Source organism: Panthera uncia, chromosome F2 (assembly GCF_023721935.1).
Source record: "Panthera uncia isolate 11264 chromosome F2, Puncia_PCG_1.0, whole genome shotgun sequence".
Classification (NCBI taxonomy): Eukaryota; Metazoa; Chordata; class Mammalia; order Carnivora; family Felidae; genus Panthera; species Panthera uncia.
The window spans coordinates 9,744,397-9,767,855 of record NC_064812.1 but is presented as its reverse complement, the minus strand read 5'-3'; the positions used below and the strand labels follow the sequence as shown (position 1 = coordinate 9,767,855).

The 23,459-nt window shown below is 38.3% G+C and overlaps 1 protein-coding gene across 5 annotated transcripts in view; it reads left to right on the top strand.

Moving 5' to 3' along the window:
• EFR3A (EFR3 homolog A) overlaps positions 1 to 23,459 on the top strand; it is a 105,321-nt gene that overhangs the window by 50,719 nt on the left and 31,143 nt on the right. For all 5 annotated transcript variants that reach the window (XR_007458384.1, XM_049632902.1, XM_049632905.1 and 2 more), the window contains 9 exons: positions 1,361 to 1,510; positions 2,078 to 2,215; positions 5,004 to 5,082; positions 9,438 to 9,573; positions 11,260 to 11,427; positions 16,315 to 16,429; positions 17,387 to 17,438; positions 19,978 to 20,150; positions 20,595 to 20,670. Coding sequence is in view for 4 of the 5 variants with exons in the window: in XM_049632902.1 (XP_049488859.1) it covers positions 1,361 to 1,510; positions 2,078 to 2,215; positions 5,004 to 5,082; positions 9,438 to 9,573; positions 11,260 to 11,427; positions 16,315 to 16,429; positions 17,387 to 17,438; positions 19,978 to 20,150; positions 20,595 to 20,670 (1,087 nt within the window). In the remaining variant the exon portion in view is untranslated. The remainder of the gene's footprint in view (positions 1 to 1,360; positions 1,511 to 2,077; positions 2,216 to 5,003; positions 5,083 to 9,437; positions 9,574 to 11,259; positions 11,428 to 16,314; positions 16,430 to 17,386; positions 17,439 to 19,977; positions 20,151 to 20,594; positions 20,671 to 23,459) is intronic.

Here is a 23,459-nt window from a genome sequence, read left to right as displayed (position 1 = left end):
CTCTGTTGATGAGTATTTCTAGTAGCAAAAAAGGAAGTAAATAACAGTCAGACTGGGCCCAAAGGAAGTTGTTTTTGAGCAGTTGGGTGACCAGGTTAGCACTGTTTGTGAGATTTTTCCTCCTCAGCTTTTGTATCCTATTTTCTAGTCATTTTTCTTCTCATTCTTAAATCTAAAGCCTTTTTTTTTTTTTTTAACGTTTATTTGAGACGGAGAGAGTGCAAGCGGGAGAGGGGGTGGAGAGAGAGGGAGAGAGGATCCCAGCAGGCTTCACTTTGTCAGCACAGAGCCCGATGTGGGGCTGCAGCTCACAAATGGTGAGATCATGACCTGAGCCAAACTCAATCTACTGAGCCATCCAGGTGCCCCCAAAGGATTAAAAAAATAAATAAGTAAGAGTGAGGAAGAGCTTGAGGAAGTTGAGGGTTGTGGGTGGGGAGGGGAAGGGAAGGCAGCCATCTCGCACTGTGTGGGTAGATCTTCAGTCACCCATGGACGGGATGTGTTTAAAATGGCTGAGCTGTTTGTACTCGTGTCATGATAGCTCTCATGTGTCACAATACCTTTATGGGAACCAGCTTAGTTCTCTATCTCCCTGGACTGCAGGAAGGGAGAGGCCCTTTGGGAGAAACCCTGAACAGGTCTGAGGAAGCGCTGAAGGGTGTTCAGGAAGAGAGAAATCCTGTTTTCACTCAGCTTCTGAGATTTCTAGGCAAAAAAGGAAAAGAATCTAGTTCACATTAGTTTGGATTATTGTTGTCCCTTAGGAAGGCCTAATGCTTTTTGATTGCATTCTTTTTTATTGAAAAATAATACATAGACTTGATATAGTATATCTTATAGTCCCTTTAAACTTAAGTGCAGATTTTAAAAAGATGTTATTCAAAGTAAATCTTGGGGTGCCTGGCTGGCTCAGTTGGTAGGGCACGAGACTTTTGATCTTGGGGTTGTGAGTTCGAGCCCTGCGTTGGGGCTAGACATTACATTAGTAAATTAAAAAAAACAAAAAAATAAAGTAAATCTTTTTTGGAACTGCCATACCTCTGTCTTAGATTTTTGAGATTTTAATTTTTTAGATTGATTGTATTATTTTCATTTTGTTGACTTGAGATAATATTTACTTGGTTTTGATTCTTTTAACTAGACAGCCAGAGCAGACTTATTTAAATAACTTTTTTGGGAGGTGCCTCAAGGAGCTCCTGCAAGGAGCCTGCTTGGGATTCTCTTTCTCCCTCTCTGCCCCTTCCCCATGCACGTTTGCTCTCTGTCTCTCTCTCCCCCTCTCTCTCAAATAAATAAACTTTAAAATGTTAAAAAGAAATCATTTTTTTCATGACTCATTTTTTTTTCTGTTTTGTAGAATCCGAATTGCTGGAATCAGGGGTATTCAGGGAGTGGTTCGCAAAACAGTTAATGATGAACTTCGGGCTACCATTTGGGAACCCCAGCACATGGACAAAATTGTTCCGTCCCTGTTATTTAACATGCAGAAGATAGAAGAGGTTGACAGGTATTTAATAAAGATTTTCAGGTTGAGGGTGTGTTACTTTTGTACATGTGCATGTGTGCTTGCTTGCCCGATAAGAAAGTTGTGTCTTTAGTGTTACATAAAGAGTGGTCTCATAAATGTGAGGGAGTTTAAATATGTGCTCTTTTGAAAAATTACTCATCTTTAGTGATCACATTAGGCTTAGTGGACCACAGATTATTACTCATACGCTTAAGGTTTTCTTTCTTTTAGAATAAATTTACACTTGCTGCTTATTATTGAGCATCCAGTCGTACTAACAGCTGCAAGTGTGAGAAGTAGAAGTTCTAGCCGGACATCTGTTATTCTGTAGACCCCCAGGATGCTCTAAGGGGGTTAGATCTAACCAAAATAATAATGGTAACAATAACCGCTATTCACCATTTTAAACAAAAGGTTAGGCTGGGTTTATTTCCTTTATTCTTCTAAGATATTTGGGGATACAGAGAAGACATTTGCACGTTGCCGAGGACTCAAGTCTGTTAGCTGTTACAACTAGTGTCGGAATTCTTGCATACGGTTTTCTTCATTTCTCCTTTTCTCCTCCAGTCGCATAGGCCCTCCTCCTTCTCCTTCTGCTGCTGACAAAGAAGAGAACCCTGCCGTGCTGGCTGAAAACTGCTTCAGGGAGCTGCTGGGTCGAGCGACTTTTGGGAATATGAATAACGCTGTTAGACCAGTTTTTGCGTAAGGAGTTGATATTGTCCTGGTTATTTGTGATCGTGCCGTGTCAATTCTGTGCTAATTCGCTTACAGAGGACACATTTTGCTGGCATGAGTGCGTTACTGGTGGAAAGTGTAGCACTGTGGGAGGGGTATAGGCGTGAGTCGGCCGCCGTATTTTTGAGTGCCGTTCCAGCACTGTACCAGCCTTTCCCCTGAAAAATGAAATCCAGTCAGTGCGTGATGTCATATGCATCATTCGTTGTGAATTTTTCTCCCAGGCCTTGAGATGCATATGCAGAGTAAAATATTCAGCAGTGTCCAAATGTGATGTACCTCTTTTTGGTAACTTCTGTGGTCATTTTCCTAGTCCCTGGTTCTGTTTCGTGGCTTGCTTTTTCCCGGGGCTGGATTGCCTTAGTGCACGTGCTCTTCTCTAAATTTCATCTTACACCTGGTGACTGGTCAGAGCAGGACTATTAAATATCTCATGGGCACTTAGACTCTCCCCCCAGGGAAAATACACGTGTGAACTTTGAGTTTCTCCACAGAAACATTATCGCTTAGGCCTTGTTGTCAAGCCTTCGTACGGTCATCAGATGATAGATCGACTGTATAATAGGCTGTGTAATTTCTGGCCGTGTTTGCTAGTCTTTTGTTCATCGTTTGCCTCATCCTTTTCCCTTCCCAACTAATAATGTCTTCAGAGACATTATTTGACTACCGATTAGACTATGGTATTAGACATTATACAGACTACTGGAACACATGGAATTCTTTATTAAAGGCAAATATTTAGGTTAAAGTTGAGCTTTAGTTAATAAGAGTCTATAAACCACGAAATTGTACTAAAAATCATAGAATCATTAGATTTCCAAAGGGATCTCTGATTCTTCCACTGCCTGAAAAAGAAAAATTGAGATTTTGTGTTTAATGACTCTGTGGACATATGGAAATGCTACTGAGGAAATAATCAAAATGATGTCAGCTGTAACTAAAGGCAGATTTATTGTTCAGTATCCAGACATGCTGATTTAATAACGGAATTCTGGTTTTTATGTTAATACTCTTATTAAGTGAGAGGTAATCTATAAGGCCTTAAAAATCTAGAGAGTGATTGTAGAAGAAGCTACTAAATTAACTGTACTTGAGTTGGGTAACCTGAAGTGGGGTTTATTTTTAGTATGTAGAACTTAGTGGACTTAAATCCTGATCAAATGTTAGCTAATTAAGTTTTTAATTAAATGTTAATTATATATTAGCTATTAATTAGCTAATTAAATAGTAAATGCCTAAGATACCATGTATTTGGGGGAATAGATACATAAATAAAACTGTCCTCGTCTTCAGCAAACTTTTTTTTTAAGTTTATTTTGAGAGAGTGCTCTCATGCACACGTGTGTGCACAGGGGAGAGGCAGAGAATCTTTTTTTTTTTTTTTTTTTTTTTAAATGTTTATTTTTGAGAAAGAGAGAGAGAGAGTGCACGCGAGTGGGAGAGGGGCAGAGAGAGGGAGGGAGACACAGAATCCGAAGCAGGCTCCAGGCTCCGAGCTGTCAGCACAGAGCCCTATGTGAGGCCCAAACCCAGAAACCTCGAGATCATGACCTGAGCCATAGTTGTTTTAGGTCTTCTCCCTTTTTACTTCCTGGCTCCTGAGCTCTCTAACGCATCATTCATTCCTTTGCTTCTCTGTGCTGTGTTCTAAGGTACTTTTCCAGATTTACTCACGAATTCTCTCTTCCTGCCTAATTTGCTGTTTAAACTGGTATTTAGTTTCTAGTTTGGCCCTGTATCTTTTATAAGTGAATGTTGTATTTGGTTGTTTTTTTTTTTTTTTCAAATCTGCCTGTCATCTTTGGTAGAGTTTTATTCAGTTGTCAAATTTTTGTCACCTTTTTTTTTTTTTTTTTTTTTACTCTTTCATCCTAAAAGTGAACTTATTTTAAATTTCGAATCCATTAATTCCAGTGATACCTCCAGTCCTCAAAGATGAGACTCTGCCTCTCCTTCAAAGTGGCTCTTGAAATCCTAAGTTTGAGCTCACATTCAATGTAACTTTTATTTGTGGGACTTCTTTGAAGCCTGGATTTGTGGTGTTTCCTCCATAAGAGGCTTTATTTTGCTTCTGCTGAAGGCGCAGGCACAGGTGTTCTGCAGGCATCACTTTGAACTACATCCCTCAGTTTTTTGATCCACATGGATATTGTGAATTCTGGTAAACCACAGTGAAAGCCTGAGTACTGGGTGTATGGTTGAATTCTTTGGAGAGAATTCTATGGTTCCCCTCAGAGCCAAGGCCAATGCGTGCTAGTTTCTCGATAGTTTTCTACAACAGAAAGTTCCCTGAGGCTGTCATCATTTAGGGGTCCTAAAATGATGCAGGGATTTCTGGTCTAATGGCTTGCCTTTCCTGAGTGGGCCCTAAGCTTGCTCTCCGGTCTCCTGTGTATATAACCCTTTACGTCACTGGCTGTCAGCCACCAGAGATCTAGGATACACCTAGGACAGCTGCTGACTTCACTGTAACCTAACCTCTCCAGATTCTTGCCTTCTGCGGGGTTTGAACTGAGGGACTTTCCTTTCTTGCCAGCTCATCTAGGTATTTCAGAGTCCTATATTCCAGCCTTTTATTGTTGTTGTTTTATGAAAGGATCCGGCAGTTGGGGAAAATGTATCATATTTCTGAAAATGGAGACATGAACTTTCTTTTAGATAGTATTCTTATGATAAGCTTTGCATATTGTCAGCTTCTAGAGGAAGAAAGCAGAATCAAAAAAGAAACTCTTAAACTGACTTTCTTTAATTACAGGCATTTAGACCATCACAAACTATGGGATCCCAATGAATTTGCAGTTCACTGCTTTAAAATTATAATGTATTCCATTCAGGTAAGAATTGGTTAAGTATTTATCATATTTATGTAAGTAATTTTGTTTTTGTATTGATAAGCATACCATTAGAGGTAGGTATACAACATGTTCTTAGTTTCGTTTTTTGTCTCATTTTAATTTACCACTTATTTTCTTATTTGTCAAGATGAAAAGATATTTAATAAAAAGTAACATATCTTGTGATGATGTTTATGGTGCGTATATTTAAATATATTGTGTATTTATGTTTCACTGATAAACTGGTAATGGAATTGAAATTCATCACAGCAGCATATAGCTGGTAATAATCACTAACATTTATTGAGTTTATACTGTTAGGATAGTGCATGTATCAACTCCTCCAGCCTTTATAGAACCTGACGATGAGACACTCGACTCGACTGCAGAGGACTACACCTTAGATTTCCCCAAAACCTGAACAGACCCAGGTAGCTGTTAATTCAAGTGGGGATTTTAAGTCTTTTTTTTTTATTTTTTACACAATCCGCATTTTTTTCTGTTTTAAAAAGTCACCCTTAATTCAAAGGAGATACGGTAGTAAGAAGCAGCATAGCTTTTACTGTAGGTCATACGAATATTTGCATCCTAGATGTGCTCTTTACTGGTTGTGTGAACTTGGGCAAATTATTCAGTCCCTCTGAGTTCTAGGTTTCTCGTTTCTGAAACAAACAAAACTTATATTCAGGCACCCAATAATTCATTTATATTTTAAAATAGAAGTACCATTTATGAAGTGCTGGCTGTACTGTGTCCTATGACTCTGCCAGTAACCTATGTGCTGTCGTTTGATCCTCATTTTGTACAGCAGTAGGTATTGTTACTATCCCGCCTTCGCAGATCAGAAAACTAATCTTTCGAGAGGTCAGATACCTCACCCATGGGCACGCAGGTAGAAAGTGAGGTCAGGATTGAAACTGTGGCCATTCTGTTCCACAAGTTTTGGTCTAAATCAACCAACCATTAAGTTAAAGTTAGCATTCCAAATGTGAGTTTTCGGTAAGTGGTAGTTACAATAAAGCTGGTTGGGGTGTGGTAGGATAATTTTAAAAATTTATTTTCTGCTTTTATTGGGTTGTAATTGATATATAACATTGTGTAAGTTTAAGGTATACAACATAACGATTGGGTATACGTATATATTGTAAAATGATTACCACTGTAGTTCATTCAAGATCCATTGCCCCACATAGTGTTTTTTCCATCTTGTGAGAACTTTCTTGTAACATTTTATTATTTTTTTTATTTATTTATTTTTTTAAAGTTTATTTATTTTGAGAGAGAGCAGGGGAGGGGCAGAGAGAGAGGGAGAGTGAGGATTCTAAGCAGGCTGTACACAGTCAGCGCAGAGCCCGATGTGGGGCTTGAACTCACAAACTGTGAAATCATGACCTGGGCTGAAATCAAGAGTTGGACGCTTACCCAACTGAGCCACCCAGGCGCCCCTTATCAGAACTTTTGAGATTTTTTTTAATTTAATTACTTAGCAGGTTAGAAGTTGATCTGACAATCTGTGGACATAATTAAGACTATTCTCCTGTCTTTTGTAGTCTTGTATTTCTTCATTTGCCCTCCTCGTTCACATTTTGTTATTAAATTGTTTTTTGCAAGAAGTAAATTAATAAAGTGAAAAAAACTTAGGGAATTCAATGAACACTTGCTGATTAAATGTTAAGAAACTGCTGACCCGCAGCATATTTTTGGAAATAGCCGTAAGTATAGCATATGTTTTATGAAGTCCATTAATCAAAAATTAAATGGTCGTACCTAGTAGAATGGGAATTTGTTTAATAAAACTATCCTGATATAATTAAAACTTCTGGTAAAATTGTTTTCATTGCTGTTTACCTTAGAATTGTTTATAGGAATCATTCTTAGGTGACATTTCAAACTCTTTCCGTAAAATATTAAACTAGTCTGACCAGAGTTCATATTCTTAAGGGGTTACAATAGACGTAGTTTCAAATAGTTTCACATATAATAGGACATTTGTAGTAAAGGGAGAATATTTAAAGCTCATCTTCTGTTCTAAACTGACTTGTTAAAGGTAATAAGATGTGGTGATTAAGAACCAGGCCCTGAAGTTGGACCAAGATCCACAGCTCGGCCTCCTTAGCGTTTCTGTGTGACCTGCTTCACTCGCGCCGTAAAGTGCGCCGAGTGATTGCGTTTGGCTGCTTCCTGGTGTGGATAAAATGTGATAACACACATCCGGTGTTTAGAACAGTGCCTGGCACCTGCTTCTGAATCAAGTGTTTTCTGTTGTCATTATTGTTATGCTTAATGTTGTAATAATATGTGATCCCACGAGTCACCAATTAAATGGTGGTAGTGGCTAGATTGAGCACATTTCCTGTGATAGACACAATTTTAGGTTCTTTACACAAACAAACTCATTTAAGTGCCACAACAATCCTATGAAATAACTGTTTTTATTTTCTAAATATTGTAGGTGAGGAAAACTGAGGTACGGAGAGGTGAAGTAGTCCTCTCTCTTTTTTTCTTAAAGTTTGAGAGAAGGAGCGAGCAAGTGTGGGCACACAAGTGGGGGAGGGCAGAGACAGAGAATCCCAAGCAGGCTCCGCGCTGTCCATGCATAACCCGCAGCCCGTCACAGGGCTGAATCTCACGAACGTGAGATCATGACCGGAGCCGAAATCAAGAGTCGGACGCTCACTAGGCCACCCCAGCCCCCGGACGTAGGTGCCCCAAAGTAGTCCTCTCTTAAGTTATAAGCTATTAAGGTATAAAGTGATGGAGCCTGAATTTGAATTTGGGCAAATCTGACACACTTAGCCACTCTATCCCGTTGCTTCTTAAAGCTACTCATACGTTAATATTGTTTTAAAATTCCCTGTGAGGTGAGTTGTGTGGCAGGTACGCGATAGCCCAGTAAACCAGCGTCAGAAACTTACGACGCGAAGTGTAATCCACCGCATTGCTGTTTGTGCTCCTTTTCCAAGGTGGTATTCGCAAGCGGTTGTGAACAGGTGCTTTGCTTGGCTTTGCTTAGAATAGCCCCGCTTTATGTGGTGATTAATACTCACTCACTCTCTGAAGTGTCCGGGTTTGGACAGATCAAATTGCCGTCCTGTTTATAAGACAAACTCTTACTTGAGTGAGCTTCATGCATCAGAAGCACCCAGCTTCCCGTGTGAGAAGTTCACTTTTGTGTTTTGCGTAAGTTTTGGCGTTCCTGTTTTAACATAGCAAAAAGTAAAGGTGAAAATGTTTACCTTGGGTTGTTGTAAAAGTAGATGTGTTGTGACAGAAATGCCAGAAATACTTGGAGACGAATTCGGTTTTATTGATAGAGATGAAGGAGTTTTTTTGTTTTGTTTTGTTTGTTTTGTTTTTTGCTTTTGAGCAGAGTAGCCATAATGTGGGGCTAACATAATACTGCTTATTAGTATAAAACCACCCATTCCAAAGGAGGAAAAGGTGAGCAGTCTGAAAATTCATAGAGTGGTGACGCCTATCAGAAGGCAAACACAGACCAGGAGATTCAGGGCCATAGTCCTTTTTATTTGTTTGTTTTTGTTTTTTTACAACTTGGTGGTAGACCCACTCATGACTCCTGGGTATAGTTATTAATTTAAAAAAACACAGCTTTGCTACTCTGTTAAACAAAAAAAAAGAAATCGAAGAGTATGTAGTTAAACACTTTCTATATATTCTATTTTAGATTTAAGTCCCAGTAGCATTCATTGTGATTGATCAGATTTATCTGTGATAAAATTTCCTTTGTAAATTATAAATCGCAAAGCTTCTGATATCTCCTGGATTTAAAGTTAATCAGGTGTACATTGATAACATTTTCCTTTTGATACTGGCTTTTGATGAGATGGAAGTTTTGACTGTTTAGCATTAGATATCCATAAGGAGAAATAATATTTATCGAGTTTGGGTAAGAGAAAAGTGCTATAAATGTCATAATCTTGTTTATTTTTAAATACTGTATTTGTCCTATTGTCAGATTATAAGAGTATATAAATGCCTTTGAAATTACAGAGAAGTATGAAGAGAATAAAAACCTCTCATGAATCCTGGCTACTGTTGATATTTAGGTGTCTATAATTCTAGTTCTCTATGTATTTTTAAAGAAACATTAAATTTGATTAAGCATAGTATTTTGCAACTTGTTTTTTTCATCCAGGGTATTATAAATATTTTCCGGTATCCCTGTTTGTTCTTAAAAAGCATGGTTTTTAATGGCTCCATATTGTTTCGTAACACAAGTCCCAGCCTCCTGTAATTGGACATTTAAGTGTCACATGGTTTTTCACTCTTTGAGAATTCTGCCAGTGTGCGTATAACTGCTCATACGTTTTTCTATACTATTTTGCTTCTTTTAGGCTCAGTATTCTCACCACGTAATTCAGGAAATTCTAGGACACCTTGATGCTCGTAAAAAAGATTCTCCACGGGTCCGAGCAGGTATCATTCAGGTTCTATTAGAGGCTGTTGCCATTGCTGCCAAAGGTTCCATAGGTGAGTGTCCACCAAAAAAACCCACAAAAAACCAAAAAGCTCAAATAAAAAAATTAATGCATTAATCTGTTCCAGAGGTTTTGTTAGTAGGTATAGCAGTGTATGGAAGACTCTTTAAAAATACCTTAATGTGTTTTTTTTAATGTTTTTAAATGTGCTGTAATTTCTCTTGAAATTTTGGGGTCGCATGATTCTCAGACTTCTTTAGTGTACATGCGAGCATTTTCCTCCATATCAGCTTCTCCTTCCCTTCTTCCTTTTTTCTAATAAAGATTTTTGAAAACCAATTATATGTTACACGTTTGGGAGGATCTAGGTTTAAGACACTTATGGTTTACTTGGAGTTAGACAACTCTCTCTAAGGCTATAATTCAAGGCAGAATTTGTTCACATACCGTAAGAAAACCAGAATGCAAACCAGGAATGGAAAACAGGTTGGTAAGAGCAAAATCTTATGTAGCCCCTTTGGCTAGAATGTGTGGTAGCATGGAGGAAGTCAGAGAAGTTGCTTTAATGTTGTGGCCAGGTCGTGGACATAATTCTACCGTTGATTGATACTCTTAAGAGAATTACTGTAATCATCAAAGATATGTAATAGGATAGATCATCTGGCTGCAAAACGTAGGGCACTTTGGAAATGACAGGTGGTTGTCATCATTGTAGGCACTAGGGAAAGAACTTGACCTTGGAGGGCAGCACAGGAACGGGAATGTAAACAGGATTCAATAACTGACTGACTACAGGGGTAATAAGGAGAAGGGGCAGGTCATGTCATTTGAAGAATGGAAGAGTCCGTAGTAGAATTACTGAAGTTAGAAGGAGAATCTGGTTATGGTTTCTTTGCTTCAAAGTCAAAGTAGAAATACATTTGCTACTCAAAAACTCTAATGCTCGTTCAGGGTCAGCTAGGGAGTGGGCCTTTTGGATATGGACTTTTTATTGCTCATCTTGTAATTTATCTCAAAAAGATGGAAGCAGTCGTTTAACTGGAAAGTTACTTAATTTGAAACATTAAATGAAACATAATATGTTGACTTAACACATTACTGTCTATTATGTACGAGGTACCATGTGCTAAGCTCTGTACATTTAAAGAGGTATTTGAACGTGGCTCCATGTCCTAGATAAAGAACATTGTAATTAAGAGTTGAAGGTGCACATAAAAACACTGATTAAACTATAGTGTGATAGACGCAGTGACACATATGTGCAGAGTATTTATAGAACTGAAAGCAGAGAGCAAATTTCATTGACTTGAATCTGATGAGTTGGCAAGTTTCTAATAATGGAGGCAAATTCCTTCTTCAGCCTCAAAAGTTGCAAAATAAATTTCCAACATTACAGTGGGCTATAGTACCGTAATTCCGTGGATTCTGACACAACAGTTAAGGTAAATATTGTCCTAATACACATTATTTGTCTAGTACACACGATTATATGGATGGAAACTTTTTGGTAATATTTATATGCACATACACATTTTGTGTGGTTTGTACCAGAGGTTCAAGCGGTGAGTTGCTCAGAGATGCCCAGTAAATGTTTGCTGGAATAACTGGGAAACTTTCTTATTTAGGTGTTTCTCATTTACCTTTTCACTACTCTGGAAATACCCAAAAATTTGAGAAATAGGAGAATTGGTTTCGAGTACATAATACTGGAAAAGCTCACAGTAGTGTTCATTTCCAGGACCCACGGTGCTGGAAGTCTTTAACACCCTACTGAAGCACCTGCGTCTCAGTGTTGAATTTGAAGCAAATGATTTACAGGGGGGATCTGTAGGCAGTGCCAACTTAAACACCAGTACCAAAGACAATGATGAGAAGATTGTGCAGAATGCTATCATCCAAACAATAGGTGAGTATGTTTCACTTCTCAAAACTATCGTGTAAAATCGTGATTAAGAAAGCTCTTGCTGAGAGTGGTCTCTTACGGTACATTAGTCAAAGGTGGATGAATGGGACCTTAGACTTTTAAAAAACATTATATTCAGAAAATAAGCAAACATAAGAGTAGGACAGAGAACACTGTATACCCTTTGCTCAGATTCATCTGTTAATATTTTATGCTATTTATTTTACCATTTACTCTCCCTCCCTTATTTCTCCATGTGTGCACACATGCGTGTATATGTGCATATATACGTATATGTCCATATACAAATATAGACATGTAGAGAGAGGTAGGTACGTACATCCTTGTTTTTTTTTCCCTAACCCATTAGATATTAAGTGCATATACACTATGGCCTTTTACCACAGAGTATTATTCCAAAAAATAAGATATTTTTCTTCTATAACCAGAGTACAGTTATTAACGTCAATAAATTTAACATTGGTGCAGTACTATAATCAAACTGCTGTATTTCAGTTTTGTCATTTGACCTAATGTCCTTCAGAGCATGTTTTTCCTTAGGTCTAAGATTCAGCCTAGGATCATAAATTGCATTTATTTGTAATATTTCTTTAGTTCCTTTAGCCTGGAACTATTCATTTATGAAATGTGAGTTTTTAACTGTACACCACCCCCTTTGTAAAAAGAAAAAAAAAAATTTCCCATTCGGGTTTGTCCAGTGTTTGCCCATGGTTAAGTTTGTCTGTGCATTCCTGGTTGGATGCTCCATAAGAGAGAAAGTTCTTCTCAGAATGTTACACACAGAGGTGGACAGTGTGCTTTTGCTAGTCATTGGTGATGTTCGTTTTGATCACTCAAAGTGTTCTGTCTCTCTGCTGTACGGTTTCAGTTTTTATCCTTGCAAATAATAAACGGTCTCTGAGCATATACTTTTAGACCATGCAGATGTTCTGCTTTTCACCCAGACCTCCCCCTGAATTTAGTAACCGTTCATCATTCCTACCGAATCAGTCTTTACCGTAATGTTGCAAGTGGATGGTCTGTCAGGTGGCACTCTGTGTTCTGTGGTGAGCGGGCCTTTTTTCTCCCCTGTGTATGTAGGTAGGAGTGCAGGTATTTATATCTTTGTTGGTATGAGCTTACGGACTTGTGTTTTCATGCTGCATAATTCATTCTGTATTATTACATCTTGGTGCTGAAGTTGTCCCAGATTTGGCCAACGGGAACTCCCCTTTCCAGGTCTTCGTAACATCCCATTTCTTTTGAGCACCGCCTTACTGGTTTAAGCTGTTAACGACTCATTTCATATTTCTTGCCCCAGCCATGGAATCCATCATTTCTCAAAGAGCTGTGGTTTCTTTTAGTGAGGAGTGGTATTAGAAACCAAGATCTGGTACTCACTGACACCCTGGGCTTTAATTTCATATGTCTGTTGTTGTTGTTGTTGTTGTTGTTGTTGTTTTTGTTGTTGTTGTTAAACATAGTTAATGTACAAAGGGTAAAAGGATAAAGAACTTACTTCAAAAAAAAAAAACCAAAAACATCGTACACCTGGGTGGCTCAGTTGGTTGAGCGTCCGACTTCGGCTCCTCGTGATCTCACAGTTCGTGAGTTCAAGCCCCACTTCGGGCTCACTGCTGTCAGCACAGAGCCTGCTTGAGATCCTCTGTCCCCCTTTCTCTGCCCCTCCCCCACTTGTGCTCTCATAAATAAATAAATAAATAAATAAATAAAGCTTTTAAACAGCCATGAGAATTTTTGGGGGGAAATAAAATGATCTGACTGTATTTAAATACAAAGTAAAGTAAGCAAATTCCTATTCTACTTTAACCTCCTCCTAATATCTTTAGAATTTCCAGATCATGTTTTAATGTAACTGTGTGATTGCTAGAATAATTTCAAAATTGAGTTTTGTTTCTGGGGCTTAGCACCTAATTTCTGATGGTTACTAATGATTTCTGCTAAAAATAGAGTCATATATAAATTTATTCTGGAGCCCCGGTTGTGCCTTCTTGGTAATTTTCCTTAGAGTAAGCTACTTACATTTATAATAGTCCTTTGGAATGTTTAATACAAAGTTTATTTTTTTTATTTTATTTCTAAAGTTTTATGGACGTGTATATGTGCATTATGGGTCTGCATTCTGCACTTAACTGTTGAGCGTGTATATACACCAGGCCCTGTACTAGGGCTTTGTGATGCATGTGACTCTCCCCTTGTGGATGAATATGGTTTATCTGTTTGGTGTAGTACCTGTTCCACCTAGCTGTGATTTTATCATGTGCGTGGGAATCGTCTTCATGAGGGCAAGGGCCCATGTGTGTCTTATTCAACACGCTGACACATAATAGGTGCTTAAGATTTTGGGGAGTGAAAAGACCAAATAGAATGGAGGCCAGTATTAATTACCATGGCATCTCAATACAGCAGAGACATTCTAGATGTTGCTTAAAGCAGTTTGATCAGTGTATGGTAAACCTAGCTTTTATGATGACTCTTAAATTTATTTGGCTTGTTTATGGATTTTTAGGATCTATTTTTTTTTAACATTTATTTGTTTTTGAGAGAGAGGGGGTTGCAGAGTGCGAGCAGGGGAAGGGCAGACGGACAGAGGGAGACACAGAATCTGAAGCAGGCTCCAGGCTCCGGGCTGTCAGCACAGAGCGCGACGTGGGGCTTGTACTCTGGATCCATGAGATCGTGACCTGAGCCAGAGTGGGACAGTTACCCGACTGAGTCACCCAGGCGCCCCGGATTTTTTGTGATATTTTAAGATAGTATATCAAATCAATTCTTGTTTTCACAGAATTAATTAAATTGTGACTTCTGACTAATTCAGTGTTACTGTTTCACTCTAGAATATTTAATTTATTGTTTTTCAAGTATTTTGTTACAAAGTAAATATACAACAGACACAAGCAATATTTCTGTGATATGACACATTCAGAATAACATGAAAATTAAAACATGAGAGAAAAGAAACGCAGTGTGGCACGGTAAGATTTGTATTCAGTCACACTTCTGATTTCCTCAGTATTTTCTTTGAGAAGTTCTCAGTACTCTGGTACTTACCAGGTCACGTGGATCATGCTGTTGGACTAGGGAGCAGGGCTGCTGTGCCTTTGGCACTTGAAAATGCGAGGCTGTTGTCAGCTCCTTTTTTATGGTAATCAAGAGTGCAGCTCCCTGCCATGTTCCTCCTGGGGGCCCCTTAGCACTTCTGCTCGGTTCTGATACAAACAGTGGCTACAGAGAATGAGTTCCTTTCGGGACTGTCCTCCCAGTTGAGTATGTTGGAGACTTCCTGCCCTTGTGGTAATGACTGGCTTGCTTGGAACAGAAAATCAGTGTCTGTTTTTATACGGTGATTAGGAACATATCTAATTGGGTTCTTGGAAAGTTAAAGGACCTTACAGGGAGGGAGGAGAGTGTAATAATAACATGGGCTTTGGAAATGAATAGCCCTCACCCAGGCCTTAATGTTAGGTGTGTAATTTTTTTTTGTTTGAGGGCTTAACCTCTCATTTCCTCATTTCCACGAGAGGCAATGAAGGTTCATAACAGTACCTAGACTCATCAGGTTGTGTGAGGATCCAAATACCTCTTAAATATGTGCTCTTGAAGTATTAGAATGATATACTTTATATAGATTGAGCCGTGTTAAGATCATGAGATTTTTGATTGCTGAAGTGTATGATAATGGGGAAGGACTTTATCCCCAGATCCAATCAGATGATAAATAGAACAGTTTGAGTTTGCATAGTTTGTAAATTCCAGTTATAGAAACTGAAGAGTTAAATTGAGAAACTATTCTTCAAGAAATACTAAAAATGAGAAGGTTTTTATAATGATTATGTTGCATTTTAAGAACTGAACAAAACTAGCATGATTTGATACCTGTTCTGGTCTTTCAAAGAAACAACAAAGTTTGAAGTTTGAGTAAGTGATAACTAAATGTCTTAAGTCTTTTAAACTAGGAAGTAAACCATTAAAAGCCACAGCAGATAAATTTAAAATATCCACAAGACCTAAGAGTGCATGAGAAAAATGACAAGTAAATAAGTTATTACTATTTTTTTGCATTAGTTGAGTTACACGTATTGAATTAACCCACTGGGTTAAAATGTAAATCTGGTTCTTTGTAATGACATTCTACAACATCTCAGCAATTTTAGGAAGCCAAAGTAGTGACCAAATTTTTTACTTCTTCACCAAAATTACCAAAATTGGCCTAATTACTGACTTCCTTACCAGAAAAAGAAGTTAGGTTCACACTATGCAAACAAGAATTTCATAAGAAATACTACCAAAGGGTTTTTTTTTTCCGTCCTTTTTCTAAAGGTCCAACTCAAATCGATGATGGTTTGCCACTGTAAACTATATGCAAAAGACTGTCAGACGTTTACTGTTTTATCTAAGTATTAGTCTGTACTGCACATCTTCTACTATACATGATTAAGTGATTTTGGACAAAAGAAATTAGAATACCTTTGGAATTAGGGGCACCTGGGTGGCTCAGTTGGTTAAGCGTCCGACTTCAGCTCAGGTCATGATCACATGGTCCCTGACTTCGAGCCCCGTGTCAGGCTCTGTGCCTGTAGCTCAGAGCCTGGAGCCTGCTTCAGATTCCGTGTCCCACCCACCCTCGCCCCTCCCCCTCTCGCATTCTGTCCCTCTCTCTCTCTCTCTCTCTCTCTGTCTCTCTCTCTCTCTCTCTCTCAAAAATAAAATTAAAAAAATATATATTTTTAGTGTTATATGTAACCGAAAGACATTGTTTTACCACATATTGAAAGCTCTGATTAAAAATGTGTTATGATTTTGTATTATGGAAAAATAACCTTTTCAATGTGTAAGATTTATCCTAACTTGATCCTAATATTTTCATAGGATTTTTTGGAAGTAACCTACCAGATTATCAGAGGTCAGAAATCATGATGTTCATTATGGGAAAAGTACCCGTTTTTGGAACATCCACTCACACTTTGGATATCAGTCAACTAGGGTATGATTATGTAGTTTTCCTATGTTCTCAATCTATAAATTTTAATTTAATCTTGGGTTTAATTTCATTGTGATGTTATAAAATGTTTTTTTTTTAATCATTAGTAATAAAAATCCTGTGGAAAACATTGTTTTTATGGCACTAGATTGCTAACCAGTTGTATCAACATTGTGTGATTTTAGAATCAGTTTTCAATATATCATACATTCTCAAGTTTTCTATGTCTTATATTGACTAGGTTGAAGGTTTATTTAGCTTGGACATTATCTATGTACCTACGTGATGTAGGGTAACACTTCAGATTTCCTGTCATAATTTTAAAGATGAATGTTGCTTTTGCCAGAATGTTGACTTATTCCTAGAATTTTAGAACTGAAAGTGATTTTAAAGATCATATGTTTTGGCTTCGTCATTTTATAGTTTGATTTGATTTTACAACATGCTACAGCTTTAGTTTGTAAATATTTTTGTGTTTTTAATTTAATAAAGAAATGATAGTCTCAGTTTGATTTATATTTCTTTGACCATTAATTAGATAACCTTTTCCAGTTGTTAGCTCTTTTTTTGAATCATCTGTCCATTCCTGCTTATTGATACATGTTAAATAGTTACTATGTCAGTTATATTCAAGATAAATACATTCCCCAATTTGTAGCATCTTTTAACTGGGGTTGTTTCATTGTGGGCTCATATGATTGAATATCATTACATTATTGGTCTGTTTTCTTTGAGAGCTAGCTAATAGCTTTTTAATTTCTGTTTGAATTTTTGTGTTTGTGTTTTACATAGAACTCTTTAATTTATATGAAATTGACTTGAATATAAAGTGAGCCATGACTTTAGCTAGTATGAAAACAGTCTGTAACCAAAATAGAGTTTTAAAATTAACCAATAAAGGAAATAATGTTAATGTCGATAACTATTAATAAGATAATACCAGTATTTTGTATATCTTAGGGATTTGGGAACCAGGCGGATTCAGATAATGTTGCTGAGATCTTTACTTATGGTAAGGCATTTAAGATAAGTGAAGAATACACTTCCATTATTGAAGAGGTTAAAAGAACAGCTTGACGTTATCAACATTTTCTTGTACTGTAAGATACTATCTATTTATGGTTAGTCTTTTCCCTATGGCTTATATTCTTAAATATTTTATTTTATTCTTTTATTGTTTATTCCTCACTTCTGTCATCTTATTTTGACCTCCACAATGACAAAACATATAAAGGGTAGAAAGTATTGTGTTTCATACACGAAGATGCTTGGGCCCAGAGGCTTGGAGCTGAAGACTAGAACTCGAATGTGAAACCATGTTCTTGTTACAAATCAGGCCATTTCTTTCGTACACTGACCAAATAATGACTTCTTGTTTGGATAGCAATTCAGCTATAAATAGCTAAAAAGGAAAAGCATACCTAAAATGTGAAGTCCTCTGAATATTTTATAGTAATTATTTTCATCTTTGATTTGACTATCTAGAACAAACTAGGAGCTGATTATTTGGAATGTATGTCCTTTCCAAATCTTTATCTTTAAAGATCTTTAAAATCTGTTTTAGGAAATCTTCATTATACACATGATCCCATTTTTTAAAAGAAATATTTCATACCTAGAGATTAGGAATATCTTTTGTGTTTCATTTTTAATTCTGGTTATTGTGCTTGCCTTACAGAAGTTTTCAAAACATGCCAACATTTATCAGTCCTTTCATATGTTTTGTGCCTTCTTATTTGTATGCTGTTTAAGAACCCTTACCTCCTTGGGGCGCCTGGGTGGCTCAGTCAGTTGGGCGTTCAACTTCAGCTCAGGTCATGATCTCACAGTCCATGGGTTTGAGCCCTGCATTGGGCTCTGTGCTGACAGCTCAGAGCCTGGAGCCTGCTTTGGATTCTGTGTCTCCCTCTCTCTCTGCCCCTCCCCTGCTCATGCTCTGTCTCTCTGTGTCTCAAAAATAAATAAAAACATTAAAAAATTTAAAAAAAAAAAAAGAACCCTTACCCCCTCTTATGATACTAATGCATTTTGTTTATATTTTCTTATAAAAGTTTCTCAAATTTCGCTTTTTTTTAAAATTTATTTTGAGAGAGAGAGAGAGAGAGAAAGTGCATGCTTAAGAGCAAACAGAGGAGGGGCAGAGAAAGAGAGAGAGAATCTCAGGCAGGATCCATGCTGTCAGAGCAAAGCCCAGTGTGGGGCTCAGTCGCACAAACTATGAGATGATGACCTAAACCGAAATCAGAATCAGACACTTAACCACCTGAGCCACCCACATGCCCCTAAAATTTAGTTTTCCATAGCTGTATCTTTGAAGTTGATTTTTGTCTGTGATGTGAGACTTGGATATATTTTTAACTTTTCTAGGTGGGTAGCAGTTGTCCTACCAATTTCCTTGCTTACTTATAAAATCCCCTCCGTCTGAGGGACGCCTGGGTGGCTCAGTCAGTTAAGCCTCTGACTCCTGATTTCGGCTCAGGTCGTAATCTCACGGTTGGTGAGATCGAGCCCAGTGTTGGCCTCTGAGCTGAGTGTGGAACCTGCTTGGGATTCTCTCTTTCCTTCTCTTGCCCACGTTCCCCTCTCTCCCTCCCTCTTTCTCTCCCTCCCTCTTTCTCTCCCTCCCTCTTTCTCTCCCTCCCTCTTTCTCTCCCTCCCTCCCTCCCTCCATCTCTCTCTCTCCCTCCCTCCCTCTCACTGTCTCTCTCAATAAATAAATAAACATTTAAAAATAAATAAAATCACCTCAAATTGTAGTAAGTGCCCAAATGTAAATGTCAGATGTTCATATTTGTAATCCTGAATGTAGAGATTCCCCACCTGGAATTTCTTTTGTTTTTAAGCCTTTTCATTAAAAACAAGTACCCTGAATAAATCATCTTGTCTCTAATCCTAATTGTACCACTTAGTCACCCGAATGAATGTCTATGTGGTATGGTTAAAATGTTTAATAGCATTTAAGTATTTTCTCTTTAAAAGCTTTAAATTTGGAACATGGAGATAACATCCGGAAATGTCAGAGCAAGTAATGAATAAAGTACAGCTTTCCAAAATAAAAATGTATTCCTGTTAACCTAAACTGTTTACTTTAGAAGAAAAATTTGCCAATTTAAATTCAAAATTTTGAGGTCTTACCTGTACTATTTGCTACCTAATACCTTGTGTCCATTTAGTACTGACTACCTGTCCCATAGATTCTTAACCCTCTCTGAGCCTCTTTTCTTCACCAAACGGGGGTACACACTGATGCCTGCCTCATAGGGATGTGGAGAAGATGAGGTTAATACTCATACAGTGCATCTTTAGATTCGTGCCTGGCACGTGGTAAGCACGTGCTCGTATTAATTTTATTTTCTTCATTATGGTATTTTTGTAAATTCAGTAAAATCCTCACTACCTTAGAAGTTTCCTCTTTGTTGCTCATTCAGGCTTATGTTCATAATTGCTGTTTCCCTAAGTTTATGGTTCTTATAAAACAGTTTGAGCATTTAATCAAAGAAGGATTCATGACAAAGGTTTTTTGTTGCTTTGTTTTTCCTCCCTGTAATCAGGTGACCTCTGGATATAAAGCAAAGACCATTGTTACTGCACTGCCTGGGTCTTTTCTGGATCCTTTGTTATCACCATCCCTCATGGAAGACTATGAACTGAGACAGTTAGTCTTGGAAGTAATGCATAACCTCATGGATCGCCATGACAACAGGGCAAAACTTCGAGGGATCAGGTATTGGGCCATTTTGAAATAGGCTTAATGATAATGTTTTTAAATTTAATGTATTTAATATTGTGATTTTTTTCATCTAAGATTTTTAAGATTTATTCGAAGTTTAATTGGTATTGAGGCAATTTAATTATTAATCAAGAGAGCAAATGTTTAAAGGTCTTTTAATGCATTTGCAGAGATCTCGTCTATTAGTAATCGCTAGTCATGTGACTTTTATTTTGGCTTTGCTTTAAACTTAGGAATGACAGGAGTCAAGATGATTTTATGAAATTCCCCTTAATTGAGGTTGGTAATTCAGTAGTATCATTACATATAGGCTTATTTCAAATGCTCATTGAAATGTGTTGAAAAGTTCGAATTCCTAAGTATAACTATGATATGCCCTAGAAGGTACGATTTTATAACTAAATATGCTATTCATGAAAAATGATCTGTTGTCTCTAGAATAATACCAGATGTAGCTGACCTAAAGATAAAAAGAGAAAAAATTTGTAGACAAGACACAAGTTTCATGAAAAAGGTAAGATTATTTTCATAAAAATAATGCATGATAAAAGTTATAGCTGTTTGACTTGTTAGGTAGTTATACATTGATCTGTGACCTTAAAAGGAAGCCGTTCAGGTTTGGAGTTGGAAGTCTCAAGCTGCCATCTTTTTTTTTTTTCTTTTAAGTTCATTTTTGAGATGGGGGGAGGGGCAGAGAGAGAAGGAGACACAGAATCCGAAGCAGGTTCCAGGCTCTGAGCTGCCAGCACAGAGCCCAGTGCGGGTCTCAAACCCACAAACTGCGAGATCGTGACCTGAGCCTGAGCCTGAGCCGAAGCTGGATGCCTAACCGGCTGAGCCACCCAGGCGCCCCCAAGCCATCTTTAGCCCTCCCACCTTACCACACCTATCTTGACGGTATCTCTTCTAGCCTGTGTTTAAGCATTGTTGGATGCTACGGTAGTTCTAAATTCTTCCTTTGAGTAAAATGTCTCCCCGTAATTTCTGTCCCACACTCCTCTCCACCCCAAACACACACACTGATTCCACTTTTAATGGCTTGTTTTTGAAAATACTTATCACTATTGAAGAAATAAATATAATGAGTGTTTACTGTATTAGGCATTACTCTGTGCATTATTTGGGATATGAAGATGAGGTAGGCAGGATTTCTGCCCTTCTAAATCATACTTAACTAGATTTTCATTACGATTATTTAAATTTATTTATTTATTTATTTATTTAGAGAGCAAGCGCACGTGCAAGTGGGGGAGGGGCAGAGAGCAAGAAGGAGGGACAGAGAGAGAGAGAATCCCAAGGAGGCTCTGCACTGCCAGCACGGAGCCCGATGCCGGACTTGAACTCACAAAGCTTGAGATCGTGACCTGAGGCCAAAGTTGGACACTTAACCAACTGAGCCATCCAGGCGCCCCCCAATCACTTAAATTTTGTAGGTTTCTTGGCTGGTAGCTGAATTTAGAAAATCATGACACTTAAAAGTTATTTAGCATAGTGAATAATTTTTCTGTGTATTCTTCATCCAAAGCTTGAGTATTTGCTAGATTCTGAGCTCCACATTGAGAGATACAACAGTCTCCATGACACAAACATGCCAGCTGGCTTCAAGATAATCCCAGTCATGGTGGATAAGTGCTTTGGTCTTTAGAGGTGCAGGGAACAGCAGACAGCCCCATAGGAAGATAGATGCAGACGTCTGTAACACCCGTTCTTTTTTTGGCTCATTACTAGGCCATGCTTTGTCCCTGTCACCATCTTTTGTTTTGCTATTACTGTTGATTGCTGTGTTTCAAGTTAATGCCCCTACAGTTTAAAACTTCATTGAGGGCTCGCTCGCTCTGTCTCTCTCTCAAAAATAAATAAACATTTAAAAAATTGAAAAAAAACCCTTCATTTGAAAAATGATTTATAGGGGTGCCTGGGTGGCTCAGTCGGTTGAGCGTCCGACTCTTTATCCCTCAGGTCACGATCCCAGGATCATGGGATTGACCTGTGTCAATCCCTGTGTCAAGCCCTCCTGCTCAGCATGGAGCCTGCTTCAGATTCTTTCTCTCCCTGTTTCCCCCACTTGCACACGCTCGCGCGCTCTCTCTCTCTCTCTCTCGCTCGCGCTCTTGTTTTCTCCCTCTGCCCGTTTCCCCCACTCACAGATGTGTATGCTCTTTCTAAAATAATTTAAAAAATGATTAATGAAATACCGTCACTGAATTAATGTGAGTAAAATGATTCTTTGTTTGGCTATGTTATATATGAAAAAAGTGGTTAATAAATAGGGCAAAGGCATTAACTCTTTCCAGCTTTTACTTTTTCAGTATTTCTTTATATTATCCAGTTAACGAAAGAAGTTGTTTCTCATCACTGAAGAAATTTTAATCATGATAAATAGAATGAATTTTGAAAACTCATTGGTAGTTAACTTTTAGGTTTTGACTTTATGTAATGACATTAAGCCATCCTGAATTTAAGGACTGGATTCATTTTATTTTATCTAGTATGACAGTAACAAATACTCCTTTTCGTTGCTTAATTTTGCGAGCCAACCAGTTTGGAAGGGTCCAGTTGGACTGAAAGATTAGACTATTATTCCATGTCTAAATTATTAAAAGTTTTGAATTTTTAAAGTTCTCTGGATTAGTTATCCTTCCATTTTATAATGTTAAATAACTGGCAAAGCGTTTGGTACTGTTAGTATGAACCATTTCTTTCTGGTGTATCGTGGTGTGATCTGTTCATTTTTGGCAAATTCAATTTTATTTTTATAACTGGACAGCCTTTTTCATTTACCTTCCAGTTTATTCTGTGAGTCAAAATGTTGCTTGGTTTCTTATGCAGCTTTAACTGGCACCTTGTGGCGATATCAGCAGAGGCCTAAAGGGAATAAAGTTGGGGCTGTCTAGTCAGGGGATGATGGATCGCCCTCTGGATAGCACTACCCAGCCCAAGACTGCTCCATCCCCGCGCCTTAGGGACATCTTAGGCTTTGGGTCTGTGTTTGGAGAACCGCGTCCCAGGCAGGAAGCTTCACAGTTGACGTTGGGAGGCGCTCCTTCGCCTCTCATTTCCTGACGCTTCCGGGCACAAGGACGAGCCGTCGCCGCTCGGTATCTGGTGCCCAAAGCTCTACTCCTGACCGAATGTCGCCACACGGGGGAGCGCTCGGGAACGGTGTCGGCAGTTCAGGGAATCCCGCGGAGGAAGAAAGTACGAGTTGTTTTGCAATGTAGCAGGTGCGGGCACCGTCCGGTTGGCCCAACGGCGGAGGCGCCGTCGCGCCCGGCCCGCCACAGCCCCGTGTCTTCCTCGGCG